The 25,741-nt window shown below is 43.7% G+C and overlaps 1 protein-coding gene across 1 annotated transcript; it reads right to left on the reverse strand.

Moving 5' to 3' along the window:
- Positions 1–24,296, reverse strand: LOC117457364 (NLR family CARD domain-containing protein 3-like). Its single transcript, XM_034097409.2, has 10 exons — positions 24,251–24,296; positions 23,693–23,875; positions 19,085–19,279; positions 18,778–18,856; positions 18,027–18,252; positions 15,289–17,077; positions 15,019–15,192; positions 12,660–12,833; positions 11,973–12,019; positions 1–3,970 (listed from the first exon to the last, which is right to left on the reverse strand). Exons 3-10 carry the CDS (start codon positions 19,270–19,272, stop codon positions 3,375–3,377), a joined length of 3,273 nt encoding a protein of 1,090 aa, XP_033953300.1. The 5' UTR covers positions 19,273–19,279; positions 23,693–23,875; positions 24,251–24,296; the 3' UTR covers positions 1–3,374.
- Between the last annotated feature and the right edge of the window lie 1,445 nt (positions 24,297–25,741).

Raw genomic sequence — 25,741 nt, forward strand, 5'->3', positions numbered from 1 at the left:
TTTAGTTTCCTCTCACAAATGTGAACAGGTAGTTTTATTAAAGTTTCACAAGTTATAACATCAACATCATACAACAACAATAAAAAAGAAAATGCGTTTTGCCCAGATACATATTATATCCGATATTTTTGCCTCAATGCGAGTAAGTAATACGGTCGTCTTCCGTGGCTAAACAAGCTGGAGAGTTCAAGTTCGAACTGGGTTCGAAGAGGAACTGCTCTCCGTCTTCTTTTATCCTCTTCTTTCCCGTGGTTTGTCACATGCTTTGCGTGCAAGCTGGTGCGTTCAGAGGTGTCCTTCTTCGTTGCTGTGATTAACTGTGCACTTCCAGCGAGGAAATACATAACAGATGTACACTGTGAAGTCCACTGAGACAACTGTAACATTTGTGATATTGAGCTATATAAATAAACATTGAGTGATTGACCTATGTTTTTATGCATCCTGTTTATATTGCTAAAGCATTAAACTATACGATACATGACTATGGCATTCAGAGTTTTAATACAGTTTTTAGCATATTTAAGCTTTATATAATAAAATACTTTTTTGCATTTTCTTCCTTTCTTCAACTCATCTCTCATCTCTCCTCCTCTCCTCACTCATCTCCTCTCTCATCTTTCCTCTCCCCTCTCCTCTCTCATCCCCTCTCTCATCTTCCTCTCCCTCCTCTCTCATCTTTCCTCTCCCTCCTCTCTCCTCTCCTCTCTCATCCCCTCTCTCATCTTTCCTCTCCCTCCTCTCTCCTCTCCTCTCTCATCTTTCCTCTCCCTCCTCTCTCTTCTCCCTCCTCTCTCATCCTCTCCTCACTCATCTCTCCTCTCCTCTCTCATCCCCTCTCTCATCTCTCCTCTCTCCTCACTCATCTCTCAGTTAACTCCGTGTGTTGCTGCTAGCATACATAACACCTGACGTGAAAACGTTACTCGTGGATGGGGCTACAGAGCTGCTAGAAAGACAGTGGAACCCGGTGCATTCCTCCGTCTGGATGTGGAGCACTTTTTCGAAATGTTTACACAAATTGCTCGTGTTACCGCCCTGACATGCTAAACTCTTATTGCACTTTTGGTAGCGAGCAATATCCACATCGAGACGGGTAAAGTTTAACCACACCTCGGAGCGCGTTCTCTCCGCCATCTCCTCCGTGTGTGTGCACACAGACGGGGGAGAGAGATCTCTCGTCTGGATTGGAAAGATCGAAAATACTAAAAATAATTATAGACGCATTTTGCAGTCTTTTTGCATATTAGAAACGGAGTTGGCGACACTAAAACGGCAATATAATGTTTGTGTAGCAAAGGAGGAGGATGAGGATATATTTTGTTTTTAAAAAATTGGTTGTCTTAGTATTAGACAGACATATTTGCATGTCCTCACTAAGCATTATTACATATTAATTTAATATTAAACAAATCAAAATGGCCAATTATCCCAAAATGCTGCTAATATAATCATATGCTTGTCAACTTTAACTGATCAAAAAGAAATTCTGAAAAAATACTTGAATTATCTATGAAATTGCAATATTGTCCCTCAGTTTGTTTCAACCCCGTCACGCCATACCATTTACCCTCCTATTAAAATAATGGATCAGTCCATGTGTGATCTGCATGGAGGGTCAGTCCATGTGTGATCTGCATCGAGGGAATTACGTCACTAAAGTGTCAGTTTCTTCTCTTACCTATATTTCAGTTTTTGTATTTTCAGATTAAGATTGACAAGCTCAACATTTCAACTCTGTTATATGAATTAATAATAGTGAATAATTGTTTATTACAAAATAAACAATAGTTTTGCAAAATATTACAATGTTGTAATGTCCTTGACTTCCATGTGGTCTTCGCTAAACAAGGTCTCATGCCTACTTTTTGTCAAAAACTTCAACCCCGTTACATTTTTTCAAGTAAATTCCTAGTAATTATTTATATGTTGTGCCTGAGGTGGGAACATGTAAGTAGTCCACTACCAGATGTTATGACCAAACATTTGGTTTCATTTTTCAAAGATATAAAGACCCAAAAGGCACCCGATTCAGAGAATACTCTTCTGCATACTGTACTGCACACAAATGACATCACCCATCTCTTCAGAGAGCTACAGGTGACCTGTGCAGCAACACATTTCAATCAATAAATGTCAATACTAAGAGCTGCTAGATTGAGCTGCTGTGATGGAACATGTAAGGAGAATAAGAACATACCATGTGGTCCAGCTGGAGTTTCATCTGCCTCCTGATCCCTGCCTCAGTCCCTCTTTTTAATACTTCATCTTTATTCCTCACATATATTTCTTCTTCTTCACTAATGTCTTCATCTCCTCCTCTCCCTCCTGCTCTGAGCCTCCTGGTCTCTTCATCTCCTCCTCTTCCTCCTGCTCTGACCCTCCTGGTCTCTTCAGTGAACTCTCTTTTCCTTTTCCTCTTTCTGTTCGTCCTGATCTCTTCTCATGTCTTTTTGTTGTTGTTGAATCACTCCAGCTACTCTGGCCTGCAAGAGTCTACTTGTGAAAAGCACTGGTACAAATGCTTGTATAACTTTACACGTTAGGGCCATGTAGCCTAGCTAATAGCATATCATAAATATAACATCAGAAAGTATTTATCAAACGCACACAGGCTCTGTGTTTAGATCCAGTTTTTACGGTAAAGGATGTATCCTGGTTTCATTGATCTGGCCTCATGGCTGTGATGTGTAGTTTACGTGGATTTAATAGTAGGCTACCGCGTAGTTTAGCAAAGTGATCGATCTCCCAGCGAACGCTGTCTGCGTAGTATTTTGTAACGTAACGCCCCAAACAGCGCCCATCTGTTAAACGCTATCGATTCAAATGGCTGCGTTTTAATTAATATTTAGTTTCAAGCTCTCGTCCTTAGTAAAAACAAAACTAGTGGAAGGGGAAATGCTCCCAGGGGAAGCTGATCCATAGGTGCTGGGACAGCTCGCTCCCTCTCTGCAGCTCTGTGAGCCGCGGTCTGTGTGAACGCCGCCCCGCAGTTTAATGCAGGGCCGTAGCTGCGTTTTTAACGGGCCTAAAATGATATTTAAAATGATTCACTTTTAACTAATGTAATGCTTGTTTCGTTGCTTGAGAAGCTTGTAGAAATAGTGTAGGTTTGTTTTAGTACAGTTTTAGGGAAACAAAAGTTAGGGGGGCAGCTGGGGGGGGCAAGGCTCTACAGTAAGGCGGGGCAGCTGCCCCCCCTTTCCCCCGTAGATCCGCCCCTGCATATGAGATATATTAGATGTCTCCCTTACCGATAAAAAGACAGATAACGTCGGAGCTTAACGGTACCACAGTCTTTAATAATTCAGCTCTGGGGCCTGTTTAATACCGGGGCTCGGTACCCATCCCTACCCATAACGCAGCGGCTGCTCTCAGACCTGCAGAGGAACCAGAGCCACTGAGCAACCATCAGAAGGGAGCGTAAACCCAGCATAGAGAGGTTCAGTGAATGTGGTTCTGAAGGTGTGGATGTGGATCAGTGTGTCAGAGGAGATTCTGTAGAAGGAGAGAGAGCCAGCAGGATGATCCACATACACTGCTACTCTTCCAGAGGACGGGGGGGAGGAGGAGGATGAGGAGGAGGAGGAGGAGGAGGAGGAAGAGGATGAGGAGGAGGAGGAGGTGATGGTTATTATGCTGTTATTGTGCCAGACATAGTAACGACCATCATCAGAGCATCTCAGACTCCAGGACTGATCATTCCTTCCAAACGCACAGTCCTCACTGACTCCTTTCCTGCTGATTCCTCTGTAAGCCACTGCTATATCAACCCTTCCGCTCCACTTGACCTCCCAGTAACAGCGACCAGTCAGAGCTTCTCTACCCATCAGCTCAGGCCAGTAGCAGAATCTCTCTGGATGATCAGGATATGAGTGCTCCTCCTCCACATGTGTCACCGTCCTGTTGTTGTCAGACAGTCTGAGTGTCCTGTGTACTGTGTTGGTGTCCAGCTCCAGTTCACAGGCATCTGATGGAGAGAACAGCTGCAGGTTATCATCTGTTCATTTATTAACTACTGACCGACAGGAAATCATTCAGACTGACGTCTCATATTCACAGTGAATGATGTCTAACAGCCTGATCTTCATCAGTAGGTGATCCACCAATGATCTCACACCCAATACTTATTATTGTAAAATAAGAGAGAGAGATGGAGAGAGAGAAAGGGAGGGAGAGAGAGAGGGAGAGAGAGGGAGAGAGAGAGGGAGAGAGAGAGGATGAGAGGAGAGAGAGAGGAGAGGAGAGAGAGAGGATGAGAGGGAGAGAGAGACGAGGAGAGAGAGGCGAGGAGAGAGAGAGAGAGAGAGAGGAGAGGGAGAGGGAGAGAGAGAAGAGAGAGAAGAGGAGAGAGGAGAGAGAGAGAGAGGATGAGAGGGAGAGAGAGAGGGAGAGAGAGAGAGGAGAGGAGAGGAGAGGAGAGGAGAGAGAGGGAGAGAGAGAGAGAGAGAGAGAGAGAGAGAGGGAGAGAGAGGATGAGAGGGAGAGAGAGAGAGGAGAGAGAGAGAGGGAGGGGAGAGGGAGAGAGAGGGGAGAGAGAGAGAGAGAGAGGATGAGAGAAAGGGAGGGAGGATGAGAGAGAGGGAGGATGAGAGAAAGGGAGGGAGGATGAGAGAGAGTGAGGAGCAGAGGTCAGACCCAGTGAGGAGCAGAGGTCAGACCCAGTGAGGAGCTGAGGTCAGACCCAGAGAGGAGCAGAGGTCAGACCCAGTGAGGAGCTGAGGTCAGACCCAGTGAGGAGCAGAGGTCAGACCCAGTGAGGAGCAGAGGTCAGACCCAGTGAGGAGCAGAGGTCAGACCCAGTGAGGAGCAGAGGTCAGACCCAGAGAGGAGCTGAGGTCAGACCCAGTGAGGAGCTGAGGTCAGACCAAGAGAGGAGCTGAGGTCAGACCCAGAGAGGAGCAGAGGTCAGACCCAGTGAGGAGCAGAGGTCAGACCCAGTGAGGAGCAGAGGTCAGACCCAGAGAGGAGCAGAGGTCAGACCCAGAGAGGAGCTGAGGTCAGACCCAGTGAGGAGCTGAGGTCAGACCCAGAGAGGAGCTGAGGTCAGACCAAGAGAGGAGCTGAGGTCAGACCCAGTGAGGAGCAGAGGTCAGACCAAGAGAGGAGCTGAGGTCAGACCCAGAGAGGAGCTGAGGTCAGACCCAGTGAGGAGCAGAGGTCAGACCCAGAGAGGAGCTGAGGTCAGACCAAGAGAGGAGCTGAGGTCAGACCCAGTGAGGAGCAGAGGTCAGACCAAGAGAGGAGCTGAGGTCAGACCCAGAGAGGAGCTGAGGTCAGACCCAGTGAGGAGCAGAGGTCAGACCAAGAGAGGAGCTGAGGTCAGACCCAGTGAGGAGCAGAGGTCAGACCAAGAGAGGAGCTGAGGTCAGACCCAGAGAGGAGGTGCCTGAGTATTTTTCTCTCCTCTGTTTTTTCTAAAAATATTTATTTTTTCCATTTCCTGTGTTTGACAGAAGTGTCATTTTGATTTACACATCTGTAACTATGTGCTGTGCATGAATGTAGCACCTTTTCTCTTTTGGAGGAAACTAAAAGTAAGAACAGTATATTTGTGTTTCTACACATGTTTCTGTAGACTTGAACACTCTTTAGATGCAGAATTCTCTACAGATCACCACAACAGATGAGAGTGCTTCAGATGAAGCTCTCACACCAGCGCTTTTCCCTTTCTAGCTCCGAGCGGGAGCTTTTCTGATTCAGCTCCGGTTTCCCTTTTCAGCTCCCGCTCTGTGCACACCGCCCACTGGCGCCCCAGAGCTGCCCTTGCTGCGTCATGACGTCACCGTTTACATCGCTGATTTGCCCCCCAACCGCAGCCATTACGGCGCTCACAAGAACAACAAGAACAACAACAACAACTGCGTCGGGTCGATGATCGTGTTGCTTTTAATCACACGAAGCCAGAATAAATTGAATAACGACTTCTCCAACCTTATACTTTTCTCCAGAGTGCCGTGGTTCATTGTTTATTCATGTGTTTCTGCAGCATTTACCGACCGCTGCAGTGCTGCTCTTCCACGGAGTTTATTCTCCCGGTAGCTCCCGGTTAGCTCATACTGCAGCGGCCGCTCTAAAGTATTCACTGTCCGACTCACACAAGCAGCTGATGCATATCCCCAGTTCCCTTAGCCTAAGTGAATGTGTGTCAGTCTGAATTGACACTGTTTGGTATCACAACGCTGTTATGAAAGTTTCTCTGGTATAAAACGGGTGATGTTGGCATAGCAACCGAAGCTAAACTGACTACTTGCATCCGATAGCTGCAATAATACAAAACAACACGTCTGCCTCTCTCCACAATGATCGATAACAGCGAACGGATGGTCAAAGTAAGGCACAAATAAACAGAATCACACGAAGCCTGGTTAGTGCTGCCTGACTTTATAAAGTGTGTTTATAGGCACTACTGCTTGTAGGCAGGCATAACAGTCGACCCATGGGAGGTGGGTTTAGTTTCCTGCACGCCTCGACGTAAGAGAGACGTAAGCGACGTCACCTCTTAGCTCCAAAGCTCTTGCCTCTGGACCGACAATTTTTTGGAGCTGGAAGTGAACCCGATTCCGGAGCTAAGAGCCGGCGCTGCTCCGGTGTGAACAGGAAAAACCGGCGCTTTTCAGGCTCTAGCTCCGAGCCGGAGCTGAAAAAGCGCTGGTGTGAAAGGGGCAAGTGTGGTACTGGACACAGAGTCTTGTCCTGTCAGTGAAGTGAGAGCCATTTGGGGCAGCAGTTAGCTTCTGGTGAGTGTTTCTGGAGTTCTGCTGCAGGGCTTCATTCTGCAGGATATATCAGGGGTTTTGCACTTTGTGTGAATTGTGTTTAGTGTTCTGAGAAAATAAGCCCTGCTTTCAAAAAGTGTGTTTTAGAGATTGAAAGAAAGTGTAATGTGTAGTCCAATACTTGGAACAGGTAGAGAAACTGCCTGAATCGGCTTCTTGGTTATCATTGAGAGCAGTGTTTGAATTGGAATAAAAAAGGTGCCAGTACTCTAAATCAGCAGCTGTTTCAAGTCAAAAGTATTTGGCTCAAAGTCATAGTATATCCTATAATGCTGGTGGGTTTGTCTCTTTACTGTATATTTTAGAAAGGCTCACTGTACCTAAACAAACTGACTCAGGGTGCATCTGATATTAGAGGGGGTGCAGGGGTAAAGTGCTATTTTTATAAGTGGGGAGTGGACCTGACACCCTAGGGGGGGCCGGGGGCATGCTCCCCCCGGAAGTTAGATGTATCAATCTGGTGCACTTTGAGAGCAACATGAAGAGATATATGGATACCTCTCAACATCCATATGAAACAACTGTAAACAGATTTACTTTTTCTTTATGGATATAAAAGAAAGTGAAGCCTGACTCCTACTGGCGGCTGGTTAAATGACTCTTCGTCCCTGAGTACACTCACCATCTTTCAGCAGGAAAGGAGAGAGGGAATCCTTGTCCGGCGACAACCGCTGTCTTTTCGCACTATTATTAAGCCACGCTAACATTTTAGAAATGCTAACGTTATGTGATGTCTTTTCTGCTCTAGTCTATCACTGCGGCACGTCATAGATGCATCATGAGATGCCGCCGGCTGCATATTTGCCGGCCGCCGGCTGGGCATATTTGTTGTCATGCGCCATGACGGCTGAGTACCGGCATTTTACTGAGCACCGGCACTTTACCGGTACTCAGTAAGAAGTGCCGGTACCACATGGCCAAGCCCCAGCCTACATCGATGACCTTATCCACCCGCACATCACAACCCGGGCCCTGAGGTCCTCTGAGCAAGGCCTCCTAAGGGTGCCCCGAACCAGGCTAAAGACTAAGGGTAACCGTGCCTTTGAGGCGGTGGCCCAAAGGCTTTGGAACAAACTCCCCCAGATAATAAAACCTCGGCCTCAATAGAGATTTTTAAGGGGCCGTTAAAGACACACCTGTTCCGACAGGCCTTTGGGTCGTCGGAGGAGGTGAGTTAGTGGCTGTCTTTTTTATTGGTGTTTTGTCGTATGTTTTATCCTATGTGTTACCTGCTGCTGTTTTATACCTTTTATTCTACATTTTATAGTTGTACTTTGAATTGTGTCCTGTGTACTGTACTGTAAAGCACTTTGTACATCCGTGTTGAGAAGGGTGTTATATAAATAAAGTTTTACTTACTTACTTACTTACATGGGTAAAAATCAGAAGTGCCGGTACTGCGTACCGGTGAGTACCGGCCCAATTCAAGCACTGATTTAGAGTAATAATAAAATACATGGTATTTATAAAGCACTTCTCCTGGTACTCAGAGACGTTACTTTCACTCTTCTTCTTTAAATGCACAGGTGGACACCTGGTGCCTACCACTGGCTCAGATAATGAAAAACAACAAAATAAGTTACCATAGCTGCTATGCAGATGACACACACATTTACGTAACAATTTCACCAGGAGACTATGATCCAATTCAAACACTGAGTAAGTGCATTGAACAAATCAATGACTGGATGTGTCAGAACTTTCTCCAATTAAACAAAGATAAAACGGAGGTAATGGTTTTTGGAGCCAAGGCAGAACGTATAAAAGTTAGCGCTGAGCTTCAGTCTGCAATGTTCAAAACAACAGATAAAGCCAGAAATCTAGGTGTAGTCATGGACTCTGACCTGAGTTTCAACTGTCACATTAAAACAGTTACTAAATCAGCCTACTATCCCCTAAAGAATATATCTAGGATTAAAAGACTAATGTCACAGCAGGATTTGGAAAAACTTGTCCATGCTTTTATCTTCAGTAGACTGGACTACTGCAATGGTGTCTTCACAGGTCTCACTAAAACATCTATTAGGAAGCTGCAGCTGATTCAGAACGCCGCTGCTCGAGTCCTCACTAACACTAAGAAAGTGGATCACATCACTCCTGTTCTGAAGTCTTTACACTGGCTTCCTGTGTGTCAAAGAATAGATTTCAAAATACTGCTGCTGGTTTATAAAGCACTGAATGGTTTAGGCCCAAAATACATGTCTGACCTCCTGCTAAACTATGAACCATCCAGATCTCTCAGGTCTTCAGGGACTGGTCAGCTCTCTGTCCCCAGAGTCAGAACTAAACATGGAGAAGCAGCGTTCAGTTATTATGCTCCAAATATCTGGAACAAGCTCCCAGAAACCTGCAGGTCCGCTGCAACTCTGACTACTTTCAAATCCAGGCTGAAGACTTTTCTTTTTGTCGCTGTTTTTAATTGAACTATTCACATCTTAAACTGCACTGTAACTTTTATCCATGTATTTTTTCTTTTAATATTTCTTTTATTATCTTTTCTTTTTAATGACTGATTTTAAATGCCATTTTCTTAATGTCTTTCATTTTTTGTAAAGCACTTTGAATTGCCTTGTGTTGAAAGGTGCTATATAAATAAACTTGCCTAGCCTTGCCTTGGTGAGCTGGGCCCTGACACACCAAGCAGTCACCAGAGAACTCGCAGATGCCGACGCCGACTGTTGCGTCGGCGTGTTCTCTTGTTGGCCATGTGTCACACTGGAACACACCGCAAAGACTTCAGCCGAGCACGTACGAAGTGCGCATGCGTGAGTGGCAATAACTCTCCTTACCAGCAGGCGGAGGTAGTGTGTATTCGTCATTCAAAAGAGGCAACAACTGGAAGACAGAGAAGAAGAACAGAACAAACAACAAATAGCGTGTGCGTTCCATTTTCACTCTCGTCCATCGAAAACATGTTTCGTGCGGTACTGGAGCCATTGGAGTGTTGCTTGTGGAAGACATTCTCAATCAGAGTGATTCCTTTGTCCGACTGCCTGTGGCTGACGCATGTTGAATCGGCCGTGCGTCGGCCATGAAAGGTAAAATAAGGCGTATCACGGCCGACGGTGTGGGACACACCAAATTGAGTTTGGGCCACAGGGCACGCTTCGTCGTCCGACTAACGAAAACGGCCGATTTTGGCCTGGTGTGTCAGGGCCTCTGCTTTGTGAGTTCTACTGTCTGCTGGTCCCCTTTAGTTCCTTTGTTACTCTTTGTATGCAGTAACCAGAGCCTGTGGGGTGAGCGTACTGAGAACATTTCTAAACTGTTTTTTAGGAACTGGAGCTGAAAACATTTGAAAGTATGTTTTATATTGACTAAATAATAAACAACACAAATGAAGAACCTTGGGTAGAGATTGAAAGCCATCAGTTACAGTTACTCTTCTTTCTAAGAAAAAAAACTGTACATTTTGTAATTAATAGTTCATCGTCTGCGTGGAAATAAATAAAAAAGATTCCAGGTCAGGAAATAGAATTCCCTAAACATAACGAACTCTGGAAGAACCCATGAATAACTCTTCAAAGGTCCCAGTCACACTGGCTGACGTGGATACATTGAGGAATTGTTCAATGATCAGATATTGTAAAGGAAAGCTCAATACTTTCATTTCAGGAAGTAAAGAGTTAATATGGACTAAGAGACACCGAAGCTTTTAAATATTTGAAGTTTAAAAATTGGTTCACAGGAAATGTGGACGTTAAAAACAGAGTTTCAACTAAAGGGGAATTCTAAAAGCAAACATTAAAAAGAGAACATTAATCTGTGCCGTATATAATATCTGTATCAGTGCTGAGGACAATGGGGATTACTATATTTACACTAAGTGGAACAAAGACCTGGACATGGAAGACTCAAATGGAAGGAATGCTTACAACTTACATATGCAATGACTACAAACGAAATTCTACGATTAATTCAATATCAACTAATGACAAGAATGTATTATAGGGAGAAAATACAGACATTTGATAGCAGTTCCTCCGATAAATGTCTAAAATGTTTTACTGAGAGTGACTCCCTCATACATGCCTTTTGGAAATGTTATAAAATAAAAACAACTTGGGATGAGATCCGAAATTGGCTGTCAAAAACATGCAAATATAAAATTCATTTTTCACCAATAGTCTGCCTTTTCCAAAATACCCAGAGAATAAACTACCCAACTGGATGGCAAACAATGTATGCATCATTCATTTATAAGAAACTGATATTACAAGTGAAGGAGTTCAAGTATCTCGGGGTCTTGTTCTCGAGTGAGGGAACAATGGAGCGTGAGATGGGCCGGAGAATCGGAGCAGCGGGAGCGGTATTGCAGTCGCTTTACCGCACCGTTGTGACGAAAAGGGAGCTGAGCCAGAAGGCAAAGCTCTCTGTCTACCGGGCCATGTTCGTTCCTACCCTCACCTATGGTCATGAAGGATGGGTCATGACCGAAAGAACGAGATTGCGGATACAAGCGGCCGAGATGGGTGTTCTCCGCCGGCTGGCTGGTGTCTCCCTTAGGGATAAGGTGAGAAGTTCGGTCATCAGGGAGGGACTCGGAGTTGAGCCGCTCCTCCTTCGCGTCGAAAGGAGCCAGTTGAGGTGGTTCGGGTACCTAGTTAGGATGCCACCTGGGCGCCTCCCTAGGGAGGTGTTCCAGGCACGTCCAGCTGGGAAGAGACCAAGGGGTAGACCTAGGACCAGGTGGAGGGATTATATCTCTTCGCTGGCCTGGGAGCGCCTTGGACCCCCCAGTCAGAGCTGGTTGATGTCGCCAGGGAAAAGAAAGTTTAGGGCTCTCTGCTGGAACTGCTACCCCCGCGACCCGACCACGGATAAGCGGGAGAAGATGGATGGATGGATGGATGGATATTACAAAACTGGTCAGTGTTTGTTTGTTTTGAAAAAACAAGTGGGGATGCAGTATTAATTTATTAATTGGTACTATTTATTTGAAGTCAATTTTTGTTGCCAATTAATTTCTTGGTGTCATGAAAATCTTGAATGTACTGTAGTTCTACCCTCACTCATCCTCTTACAAAAAAAAGAATGCATTTGAAACCCTAAATATATGAGAATACCGAAAACAGTGAAAAAAAGACGTGAGCTTTCTGTAAAGAATTGTGTTTCTGTTGGTTCTGTGTTCACTTTGTTGTGTTTCTGGATCTCATGTGCAGCTCTGAGGAATCAAACTGAAAACACACTCACACTTCCTCAGACCAGGTTTCAACCACTGCAGTCCGCCATGGTCCATCCTGCAGGGATACACACAGTCAGGATCAACTTCATACACCTTCACTTAGGGCTGCTCGATTATGGCAAAAATCATAATCACGATTATTTTGGTCAATAATTGATATCACGATTATTAAATGCGATTATTCATTGACTTTGAAAACATCCATTTATTGAACTTTAAAACAAATTAAAATAATAATTTGAACAGTATCTGTTTAACTGTTGATCACCCTGAATGTAGAATTCAACTGAAAAACGAATAAATAAAATAAATGATATATTTATATTTAAATAAATAATATCAAAATAATAAATACCAATAAACAAGATCAACAAATATTTTTGGAGCGCACTTCAACAAGCTACTAAACATATATAAATATGATAAATAAAAGCAAATATGTTGCAGTGCAACCTAGCAAAGCTAAATAATCGTTTTTTTCGATTATGTTGTTTTCGTAATTGTGGCAGGCCAAAATCGTAATTGCAATTAAAATACGATTAATTGCACAGCCCTACCTTCACTCATATCCACCATTAAACAGGAAGCAGAGTCCCTCAGTCAGTGACAGAGACACTGTCTGTGTGTGTGTGTGTGTGTGTGTGTGTGTGTGTGTGTGTGTGTGTGTGTGTGTGTGTGTGTGTGTGTGTCCATACCTGAGTGTCTCCAGTCTCCAGTCTGGATTCTCACATCCAGCAGACAGCAGCTGCTCTCCTGAGTCTCCTGGATAATTGTAGCTCAGGTCCAGCTCCCTCATATGGGAGGGGTTGGAGCTCAGAGCTGAAGCCAGATAAACACAGCCTTCCTCTGTGACCAGACAGCCTGCCAGACTGAACACGCACGCACGCACGCACGCACGCACGCACGCACGCACGCACGCACGCACGCACGCACGCACGCACGCACGCACGCACGCACGCACACACACACACACACACACACACACACACACACACACACACACACACACACACACACACACACACACACACACACACACACACACACACACACACACACACACACACACACACACACACACACACACACACACACACACACACACACACACACACACACACACACACTTTTTACCTGAGTGGTGATTTCTAAAATAACTTTTTTGATTTCTCTAACAAACACATTCGAGGATCATCTTTCGACCAAATGTTGATGACAAACTCTGTGGTGGTATCATCAGATCCTCAGCTCTATAGTAACATTGCTATAGCCTAATAGCTAAAAATGCTTTTTACAGCCACCATTTTAACCAATGGGATTAAATGGACAATTAGTTGAACCGACATTACAACCCGAACCTATGTATTATTCTCTTTGGACTACAAACAAGTTTAGATACAGACTAATATTATCAAAGTTACTACGTTAGCAAACAACTTCAGGATAACATTGCTGCCACTTTAATACTGGATGATAAGAAAGCGTCAACATTTGACTTGTTCCTCAGGTCCAGCTCAGACTAGAGCAAGGGCTGCAGTCCAATAGTCCATTTAGCTTAGGAACCTTCCTAACCGAGTGAAATGACCCGGAAGTCCCTCAGTGGCAGCCATGATAAGTGCCGTTCCAATTCTCTAGATGAAAGGAAAGGAGGTTTCAAGCTTCCTTTATAACCTCCTTTAGCTTAGGAACCACTGGACCTCCCTAACCGAAAGGAGAGGAGAAAATGCTGCCCCACAATGCCTTGCAGCCGCAGCATTTGCCGTCACTCAACAGTCGGCCGTTCACGGAAACAACCGATTATGACCGAGAAATTATATCATGAAAGTTACGGTGCTTATTAAGCATTTTAAAACGTAGGTGGTAAGTTGCCAAAGTGCTTTGTTTTGGACGTTCATCAGTATTATAATCAAAAAGAGAAATATGAACGTTAGTTTTTACTGAAATGATCAAATAAAGTCAACATTTCAGTCTTTACTGAGCTGTGTGGAGTTTGTTCAACTTCTAAAAGATGTTTGAATGGTGATATACACAGAGATAGATGTTAAGGACTAACGTTTATAATAAATACATCAGTATTGATTTTAAGATATTTCCATACAATCATACGTATTGGGATCATTGGTATTAATGTGGACCGGAGGGAGAGGGTGACGAGCAGAAGTTTCACTTTCCTTTTTTATTTCAATTCCAACTTTGGTCCTGAAGAATATGTTTCTCTGTTGTCCACGTTCATAAAGCAAAGCAGCAGCATCAGAGCACGGTGCAGAGTCTCTAGATGAGTTTACAGTAGTCCCTCGTTCTTATTGAACTGTAGTTTCCATGGTTTCCCCACAGCAGCAGACGCACATTCATGACGTTCACTGGCGCATCATAAACACGTCGGATAGTGAAAGTGCAGTCGGACTCTCAAAGCACCGCAGTCTCTTCTCCTTAGTCCTTTTGAATTCTCCTATCCACTATCCCTTAACCCCGTGATGTTTCACTCAGAGGTCAAGGAATAGACGATAGGGTTAGACCAGTGTTTCTCAAAGTGTGGTCCGCGGACCACTGGTGGTCCGTGAGCGCCCCCTAGTGGTCCGTGAGTATATTGGTAACATTTCACATTTTAAATAAATAAGTTAATTTAAGTTTTCCGCACTCTCGCGGGAATATCTCCGCAATGGAGCAAGGTTAAGTTTCACTTTCGATTGCATGATATAGCCCAGCGCAACACCTTCGCCACACATGTTGCCACCTGTTTGTACCATTTTCAGGCGATTTATAATCTGTCTAGAAAAACGATGTGTTTTTGGATATTTGTGGAGTTAGGTGGTCCGTGAGTGTTTTTTTATTGGTTAAGTGGTCCTTGGTGTGAAAAAGTTTGAGAAACACTGGGTTAGATGTTAGGAGCTGATTTTTGGACTATTGGACTAGGTGCTGAGGACAGAGCTTCACAACTTCTCTCTGACAATGTACAAACACTAACATAATTAAATCAAAGGTCCATCCAATAGTTACTATATGAAGTAATCAGGTGTTCAGATGGTCAACATTTTTAAACAGCTTTTCACTAACCTGAGAGTCTGCAGTTCACAGTGTGGACTCTCCAGTCCAACAGACAGGAGCTTCACTCCTGAATCCTGCAGGTCGTTGGTACTCAGGTCCAGCTCTCTCAGACTAGAGGACTCGCAGCTGAGGACTGAGGACAGCTCTTTGCAGCTTCTCTCTGACAGGTTACAGCCACTCAGTCTGGAGAGGAATCAGTCACACAGAAGAAATCAATTATACACATTTATCATTTTCAGAATAATTAAGGAAGACATGGATAGTTGTGTGTTCACCTACATAGCTTTGTTGGAGGCTTTGACCACTGGCAGCAGCCCCAGAAGAGCCTCCTCTGAAGCACAGTATTTCTGCAGGTCAAACACCTGCAGATCTTTTCCTGATGACAGTAAGATGAAGACCAGAGCTGACCACTGAGCAGGAGACAGTCTTTCTTCAGAGAGACGTCCTGAACTCAGGTACTGTTGGATCTGCTCCACTAGAAAACAGTCATTCAGTTCATTCAGACAGTGGAACAGGTTGATGCTTCTCTCTGGAGACAGATCCTCTTCAATGTTCTTCTTGATGTACTGGACTGTTTCCTGGTTGACCTCTGAGCTACTTTCTGTCTGTGTCAGCAGGCCGAGTAGGAGTTTCTGATTGGTCTGCAGAGAAAGACCCAGGAGGAAGCGAAGGAACAAGTCCAGGTGTCCGTTTGGACTCTGTAAGGCCTGGTCCACAGCACTCTGGTAGAAATATGTTAGCTTAGGTTTGACCTCACACTGCTGGGAGGTTGCTGGTTCTTCTGCCAGCAGGTTGACTCCAGAGTCGATGAAGGTCAGATGGACATGAAAAGCCGCCAGAAACTCCTGAACGCTCAGATGGATGAAGCAGAACACCTTGTCCTGGTACAGTCCTCTCTCCTCTCTAAAGACCTGTGTGAACACTCCTGAGTACACTGAGGCTGCTGTGATATCGATGCCGCACTCTGTCAGGTCGGACTCGTAGAAGATCAGGTTGCCTTTCAGCAGCTGCTCAAAAGCCAGTTTCCCCAGAGACTCCATCATCTCCGTGCTCTCGGGACTCCAGTGTGAATCCGTCTCAGCTCCTCCATCATACTTGACGCTCTTCACTTTGGACTGAACCACCAGGAAGTGGATGTACATCTCAGTCAGGGTCTTGGGCAGCTCTCCTCCCTCTCCGGTTTTCAACACCTCCTCCAGAACTGTGGCAGAGATCCAGCAGAAGACTGGGATGTGGCACATGATGTGGAGGCTTCGTGATCTCTTGATGTGGGAGATGATGGTGCCGGCCTGCTTCTGAACTCTGAATCTCCTCCTGAAGTAATCCTCCTTCTGTGAGTCGGTGAACCCTCTGACCTCTGTCACCATGTCCACACACTCAGGAGGGATCTGATTGGCTGCTGCAGGTCGTGTGGTTATCCAGAGGCGAGCAGAGGGAAGCAGCTTCCCCCTGATGAGGTTTGTCAGCAGCACATCCACTGAGGTGGACTCTGTGACATCGGTCAGGATCTCAGTGTTGAGGAAGTCCAGAGGAGGTCGACACTCATCCAGACCGTCAAAGATGAACACGACCGGGAACTGATCAAAGCTGCAGATTCCTGCGTCTCTGGTTTCAGTGAAGAAGTGATGAACAAGTTCCACCAAGCTGTACTTGTTGTCTCTCACCACGTTCAGCTCTCTGAAGGTGAATGGAAATATGAACTGGAAGTCCTGGTTGGCTTTGCCTTCAGCCCAGTCCAGAGTGAACTTCTGCGTTAAGAATGTCTTCCCAATGCCAGCCACGCCCTTTGTCATCACTCTGCTTGGTGCATCTCTTCCAGGGGAGGCTTTAAAGAGGTCTTCTTGTCTGATGGTGGTTTCTGGTCTGTGTGGTTTCCTGGATGCTTTTTCAATCTGTCTGACCTCATGTTCCTTGTTGACCTCTGCAGCCCCCCCCTCTGTGATGTAGAGCTCTGTGTAGATCTGGTTCAGGAGGGTTGGGTTTCCTGCTTTAGCGATGCCCTCAAACACACACTGGAACTTCTCCTTTAGCGTGGATTTGAGTTTACTGCACACTGCAGCAGGAGTTCCTGAGTGAACAAACAACAAGTGGAATCAGTGAGTGGATCCTGCAGAGACACTGAGAAGCTGAACATGTGAGTGAGGCTGTGTAGTTTGAATCAGCTCCTCAGAGGACACACTGATGCAGACGTGTGCAGCATATTAACAGCAGAGTTTGTACATGTAAGCTCAGGGTTTCCCACACATAGACTATACTTGGGCGGGCCGCCCAGGTATATTAACGGCCGCCCAGGTATATTAACGGCCGCCCAGGTATATTTCGCGACCCATTTAGGTTTTGTTTTTTTTATACATTTATTATTGAAATGTATACAGTTCGGTTTAATATAGGTGTTTCCATAGTCTCTTTATTTTTCCCTCAAAATGCACCAGATTGATGCATTTAACTCCAAAATGAAAAATAAAATCTTACCGGGGGGGGGCATGGCCCTGGACCCCCATAGAGGATTTGAGGTCGACCCCCACTAAAAATCACATGGATAGGTTCCTAAATACATTTATTTTTATTTTTAAAGTAACCCATTTCCATGTGTGGGTAGTAGATTTAAACAATAGGGCTATCATTATGGGCCCTGCCTGTACCTGTTCGCTCTGCCATCGCGTGAAGGGTCTGCTGACAAGCGACCAACAGAAAGGTTAATGTTGTTGCACGTCACCTCACCCCCCCCCCCCCCCCCCCCGCTACCACCACCCCCCCCAAGTATATTTCAGATATGTGGGAAACAGATCTGTGGGAAACACTGGCAGTTAATGGACCAGCACCAGAGGTGTTCCCATAGAAGGATGAAGTGCTCTGACAAACAGTGCCATCTTTGCGCAAAATGATTATACAGGAATGAAAAGTCAATAAATATTTTGTTAAAACTTTTTTTTTTTTCAGATCTGTGGGAAACACTGAAGCTTCTCCATGTTCCTCCATCTCCTCTCCATCATGTTCAATGTGTTAAACCCTCTTACTGCTCTGCAGACGGTAAGCCAGCTCCTCCTGCTTCATGCTCCTCAGGAAGTGCAGTGTGATGTTCAGAAATGCCTCTCTGCTCCTCCTCTGCTCTTCATCCTCATTGTCCAACACCTCCTCATCCTCCGTCTGACTCTCCAAGCCTTCTGGGTAATCTGAACTCAGAGCCTTCTGTATCTTCTTCAGCTCGTTCTTCACAAACGTGACGATGTTCTCCTCCAGCAGCTGGAACAGATTGATGAACATTGATCAGAGGCATATCGTTAAAGCTAAAGTTATTATGTTAGGGATAATGTGCCGCAAGTCGGACATTATTGAAACAATAACACCGGACACAAATCTTGATATCCTCTTTTTTCTATAATCATCCTACCCTCTTGGATTGCACCACTGCCACACTCACACTTAGGTAGGGCCACATCTCACTACAGAATCCTCTGGGATCTCTTAAACAGATTTAGTCGTCTGCCTTAAATCAGCAGTTAATTGAACCTGGTTCTCCAGAAGTTAGTAGAGGTAAGACCTTTCAGAGGTGAATCTGAGCCTGGTGGTAAACGTGCATAGACTCAATAGCTTCTGATAGGTCAATCAGTAGGTCTGATTAAGAGTCAGAGATTAACACCGGTCCACCGACGCAACAACAGTTAATTTAAAGAAGACATCATGTGGTTCATCTGTCCGTCTGAAGGCCTGCTAGGAACTGAATGGTAGCTCATCTGTAGTTCATAGTAAATGTATATTTGTACACACCATAAATATGGAGTCCAGGTCTGTGTGATGCTTCGGGGGAGACTGATCACTGGGAACCTCTAAGAACTCCTGCAGAACTCTGTGGAGAAAACATCAAGAACATGTAAAGACTCTAATCTGCACACAGCTTACTGAAGGTGTTCTGAGATGAAGACAGAATAACAGGGTAACTGTGGATCAGCAGGTGGAGGGGGGCGTTATAAAAACACCAACATTACTGAGGCCTGAAAGCGTCAGACCATCAGAAGCCTCCCAGCAGCTGATGGTGCAAGGAACAGAAAGAAGCTGATCACTTTTACATTCTCACCTTCCCTCTGCAGGACGTCCAGATTTAAAGTTAGAAGGATAATTCATAGACCAGTTGCTCTTTATGGACGCACAGCTGGATCCAGGGCCATCTTCAGGTCCATCTTCAGGGTCAGGTCCAGGTTCAGGTCCAGGTCCAGGTTCAGGTCCAGGTTCAGGTCCAGGTCCAGGTCCAGGTTCATGCTGCATCCTAATACTAATATCAGACAAAGATAAAGATGGCGTCTCCTCTCAGTTAACATGAGTCAGCAAAATGGCTCCTGAACCCGACATCGATGAGTTCATTCATTAATAAAACAAATGTAATATATTCAAATGTTGATCTGAAAAACAAAATAATCCAATTTAAAACTAATTTGATTGATTTAACAATATTTTCAAATTAAAATCTACGTTATTGATTAAAAAGATATTTGTCAGATTTACACATTTTATAAAAAAATGTATTTATTTGTAACATATAAGTATTGTATTTATTTTATAAATTATGTGAATGATTTAAAAAGTAAATAATAAATTGTATATTATCGTGTTGATTTAGGGAAATTATTTTATTGAATTCAAACATATTTTATTTATTTGTTTATTTTCTAAACTACTTTTGTTTATTTACTGATTATTTATTGATTATTGTCATTGATATAAACATTATTAATTTATCATGATGTATTTAATTGATTAAACAAATATTCCTCTTCGTTTCAAGGGTTTTAATGGAATGTATTAAAGAAGTTAAAAAATGCTTTATTACATTTATATTTTAATCATTAGAAAGTAATTTTAGTGATAAAATATATTGTATAAAAAAATATTATTGATTTGATAACGGTTTTCTAAATAAATTAATATTGTATTGATTTAAAAGTATTTTTAGTATTTATTATACTTTTATGTTATCGTGATAAAAAGGATTTGAAGGTCCCATGTCATGGCCATTTCTACTGATCATAATTCCATTGTTGAGGTCTAATAGAATAGATTTACATTGTTCAATGTTCCAAAATCGCATTGGTTTATCATACAGCATCTCTGTATAGCATGTGTATTCACTCTCTGAATGCTGCGTGGGGTCTGGGTGCCGTGTTGGCGGGACGTTGCGGGGCTCGCTGCTCCGCCCTTTGAGGCTCGAGGAGCGGACAGTGTGAGCTGGATTACTGGTGTCGTTTCCTGGTTGCTGCGTGGGGTCTGCGAGACATCGAGACCAGTGTATATGCAGGAATCCTGAAGTCAAATGTAATTCCTTTTAAGACCATTTTTAAGACCCTTTCCATACATTTTAAGACCTCATCGCCACTTCGAGTTTTAACCCGTTACATTGGCGACACACTTTACCTCACATTGACTATACACAGTATTGATTGTCCTTCCTCCTTATCTTCCAACCATTTGGACGCAGACTTGCATTTCCCCATAACGATGTTGCTTAGCAACCGGCGTAAACGGACCTTCGCGCGCTATCAAGCAGTGAGCGTGCGATGTCCTGTTCAGATGACGTCAAACCCAACGGGATGCCATCAATAAAGTACACAGAATCACTGCACACCTACGCCATGACTACATTCAGGCAGACTGTAGAACACAACCTCTCTGGACCATTTATATACTTATTGAAAACAAGCTACAAAATGTAACACCTTGGAAAATGCCGTTTAATACTTTTTAATAGCCTTAATTTTTGCTAAATTGATTTATCAACTTGTAATACTTTTTAAGACCCCATGGACATCCTGGAGACACTGCGGAACTCAGCGTGAGTTCCAAGTGTGTGTGTGTGTGTGTGTGTGTGTGTGTGATAGGGTGACCAGATCCCAACAAACCAAATGTGGGACAAGGAGTATGGTTGTGTGGGACAATGTGGGACACCCTCTCAACAGCACCCCCCAACCCCCGGAAAAAAAAAACGTAACAACAAATATATAACAACAGAGCAGAAAGTGAAGTCAAAATGCAGTTTTTTAATAAAGAAAAGTAAACTAAGGCTAACCAAGGCAGCAGGCATTATTCACTTCAAGTGTTTAGAAATGCATCTTCTTAATTCAACTAGTGTATTACCTGTACAAGTAGGCACAACATAAATTAATAGATAAAATAAAACCAACACTGGCCAGGAGGGAACAGAAACATAATAATACATAAAATAAAATAGCTTTCAGTTTTGTCCATCACAGCAACAGAAGGTGGGCCCCCACACAGTGTGTGGGCTATTTTGTCACCTAGACCCACTGGTGTCTTTGACTCTGTCAAACAACTCTCCACAGAGGCAGGGGCAAGCACATCTGTTATTATGGACGCTGCTTTTGTACGACCACATGACATTTTCTTTGCTATCTCAGAGTCTGGAAAAATGGTCGGCGCTAGCTTGTTACCAGTCATTTGACCGGTATGAATGGGAGTGTTGCACTGCGTGGTAAACACTGGTTATTTCTGCTGCTGTTACCTTGTCTGAGTGGCCATCATGTTTTGGTTTGAGTAGGAATGTCTCCATAGAGTGGGATGTCTCTTTTTGAGCGACACGTTTCTTGTGAGAATCGCATTCTCTGTGTCTTTTGACGTCGTATTCACTGCCATGTGAAATTAAAAAATTACTCTTGCAAAGATTGCAACAAAATATCTGAGAGTCGCCCTGCACTGGCTGCACCCACGGGTAAGTGTCTTCCCAGTCTTTGTTGTATGTGCATCTTCTTTTCTTCTTAGCTGTAGTTTCAGTTTCCTCCATTTTCCATAACCTGCTGCGTCGCCTGCGTTCGTTGTTGTTGTTTGGCGGGGTGGGGGGGTGTGTGTGAGTGAGTTACTCTCATTGGTTAACACTTGACAAGCACCCGCCGTGTGTTACAGTTTGATTGACAGCTAACACAGCCCCCTGATGATAGCCTTCCCTGCTTTCTCAACAGCCATTGGATGAATCTGATTTTAAAGAAAAGCGTTTTAGCCAATCAAAATGAAATATGCGGGACATCGTCTCAATTTGCGGGACGCACCAAAAGTCGTGAAAATGCTGTGCAGTCCCGCGCAAAGCGGGACATCTGGTCACCCTAGTGTGTGAGGAGCTCCGCATCGTTACGTCACCATACTCATTACATCACCATACTGAGCAAGAAAAAAATGGAAAAAGAGAAATGTCCAACGAGACAGGTATTTTCTGTGTTAGAGTTTTACTCGCTAAGGGGTGTACTTTGAGGTGTGTGACTCTGCAGACCGTTTACATCAGGGGTATATACGGCCCGCGAGACAATTTGGTACGGCCCTCAAGGTAATTTATAAACACACGCAAAAAATAAAAAAATGAAAGAAATCTAGACCGCAAAAAAATTAAACAAGCGAGTGCCTGTTTTTCCTGGCCAAGGTCAGGGTCATTGAACACAACACGAGCCTAACGTGTCATCACGTGGTATATGTCTCGACTGACAGGGGTGCAGTTCTGACGGAGAGCACCAGAACGCCACTCCAGCACTTCAGAAATTGCAGTACCGATAAGTCCATACACATGCCGCAGTTTCTGCGTGTCTGTGTCTTTAGTTGAAAGCCCAGTGGCGATCTGCTCATCTGTCATACTGATCAGACAGTCAATAACTGTGTTGTTATCATTAGCATCTGGTTAGCTAGCTATGCTAACGAATATAAGAAGCTTTTTCTACAACCAGTGAGGTAAAGGCACATCTTTATATAATGATCATTATAAAAATAAGAGAATAAAGTAAACAGGTATACAATACTATATGACAGTTATTAATAAAGAAGAATACAGTTTGAAAGGGGAGTGATTTGTCAAATATCCATAAATTAAAAGAAAATCTGCTTACAGTTGTGTTTGGGTGTTTTGAGAGATGTGTCCATAGATCTCCCAATGTTGCTCTCAAAGTGCACCAGATTGATGCTTTTAACTTCAACATTTAAAAAAAAATCTTCCCAGGGGAGCACGCCACACCCTGCACGTGCATGCATACGCGAGTCATGGTGAGATATCTGGATTAAGAGGTTGCTTTTTCTTTGCACAGAATGAAATGAATGGGCTGTGATTTTAGTTTTTTTAAGCAGAGGTCAATAACTTGTACGGCCCTCTGAGGATATTGTAAAAATTGAAATGGCCCTTGAGAGGAAAAAGGTTCCCCACCCCTGGTTTACATGCATACAAAGCTACATAAGTTAACACACAAGGGGACGGGTAATAACCGGAGAAGCATGACATGGGACGTTTAATCTATTTAGGAAATATTTATTAATTTAATGTATTGTATTTATTAAATAATACTTTAATATAGAGCGTTTTTATTGAATTCAATATATATATAAAATGTACTTTAATTGATCAAAAAATAAATTGTATTGACTTGGATTTAGTATTGATTTTATAGTTTAATATACGCTTTATATTGTGTTGAATGTTTGATTTATTGACCTCAGAAAACATATAAAAATAAGACTCTTCAGTCTGTCTCATTCCTGAAGTATTGATTTTAGTTAGCATGTTGTTAGCATGTTGTTAGAGCAGCTGCAGCTGTTATTATCAATAATATAAATAACTGTTAGCAATAAACACATTAGAGAGATGAGTCTGAGGTGAGCGCAGGGGTCAGCTGAGAGTCATTTTACTCTGAAAACGGTCACTTACCAAGAGTTTAACGAGGAGGAAAACTTCTGCCTCACAACGGGAACAAAGTGAAAGTAACTTCTGACAGGAAGTCCCCACAGAGCACAGGATGGGAGAGAAGTTGAGGGCTAGAAAGGATCCGTCTTGTGTAAATCACGTTCTCGTTGTAACTCTCGTTGTAATCCGAGCGGCTCTGAAACACATCTAAAGCAGTAACATGCAACATACATAATGCATACATACATAATGCAGCAGCAATATTAATAGAGAAACATCAGATATAATAGTAAAACACTGAAAGGGAACATTTTATTGCACCAGGAGCTATCTTTATTGATGTGTGTCTTGTCATTGTGTATGTGATATGGACCTTGAGTCTGAAATAAAGATTGAATTGAGTTGAATATATTGGGACTTTTACTGCGACAACGTTGACTTGCCTGTGAATAAAAAATAAACCATAGTGTTGGTGATCTACAGTGTTGTCATTCTTCTTTGAACAGCAAGACCGCTAACACCCTATTTCAACAATCACACTCCCTGTAATTGACATAATTAATAGATAGTCTAGCTTCTCACCATCATTTGCTGTGGCCCACTGATGTTAACGATCGTAACTGAAAGGCTGCCTGCCAAAAGTAAACATTCAGCCACGTGACTTGCAAACTCTCGCGAGAGTTTGACACAAGACGGATCCTTTCTACCCTTGTTGCGCCTCTGTATATTAGCATATTCATACACACTGTTCATACTGTTCATACTGCTCACATGCTGCTGTGTATATCTAGTGTATTCATACCCCTCACTGTTTATTCATCATTCAATTCATTCTATATTTTATTCTGTAGATTGTGTACATTACTTTTCACTTTACTGCTTTTTGCACTCATAAACTGCATTTCGTTGTCTCAGTAGGCCTACCTGTAATCTGTGCAATAACAATACAGTTGAATATAATCTTGAGCAGGAACAAATGTATTTACTTAGTAGCCTACATATCTGACATTAACAACACAACACATTTGTGCATTCTTTATAAATGCAAACCGAGTCAAGCCGACTCCGGAGGTGGCGGTATGCACCTTAAAGTTGTTTGCAATCCGCCAAAAAACCGAGAGAAGAAGAAAAAGAAGAAGCCGACTCCGAGCTGTCCGACTTCAGGCGAGCTTTTTGAAACCTCTCCCGGCTGCGATCGGCTATTCTCGTCTACTTTCGAGGCGAGCCGCAGCTCATCTCAAACAAGCCTATTAGCTGCACATCAGCTCTATCCTGTGGCAGCACATGGTATCACATCTACTGTCAGTGCATAAAGGACACCTATCATGCTATATTTAAATGATATAATGTAGGGCCATACCTATGGTATATTTATACATTTCTCTTTTCAAAATAACAAACAGATCATGCATTTTAGCCATGCCTCATTTCGCTCTATTTGCTGTTCTCCAGCCCTGTTTTTGCAGGGGGCTGATTCTGTGAGCTGCAGCTGACCACGCCCCCCTGCAGGAGAGGGGAGCGTGCTCTGATCAAGTCAGAAGAGGGGGAGAAAAATAGATCTCCGTCCTCCGTGTTTTATTATATAGAGTCGTTATTCATTTGTTTTAAAGCTCAATAAATAACAATAAGAAGACCTTTGACCGGCACTTTTCTAATTTTGTCCGGAAGATTTAAACTTTAACGGACATCTTGACCGGCGAAAGAAGGTGGGTGTTTGTCATGCTGGTGGACTAACTGGAGTGAATAGGCTTGTTTGAGACAAGCAAGACCTGCGCAGTTGCGATCAACGTCTTGCTAGTGCGTTGCATGATGGTTAGTCATTTTGTCCGACTTGCTCTGGAGGCTCGCCCACATGAGACTTTGAAATCTCGCGGGACAAAGACGCCCGCAGCCTTGAGAGCGAGGCGAGGCGAGTTGGCGCAGTTGCTCTCCACGAGCTGCGGAAGCGAAATGCTTGATGGGAAACGGCTCGCTGGTATCTCGAGCTGAGCGCTCATTGGTGGTTTTTACCACGTGCTGCTGATGAAGCTCTCCAATTGGCTGGCAACAGTTTGTTGTTGTTTTGTGTCAGTT

Source organism: Pseudochaenichthys georgianus, chromosome 13 (genome assembly GCF_902827115.2).
Source record: "Pseudochaenichthys georgianus chromosome 13, fPseGeo1.2, whole genome shotgun sequence".
NCBI lineage: Eukaryota > Metazoa > Chordata > Actinopteri > Perciformes > Channichthyidae > Pseudochaenichthys > Pseudochaenichthys georgianus.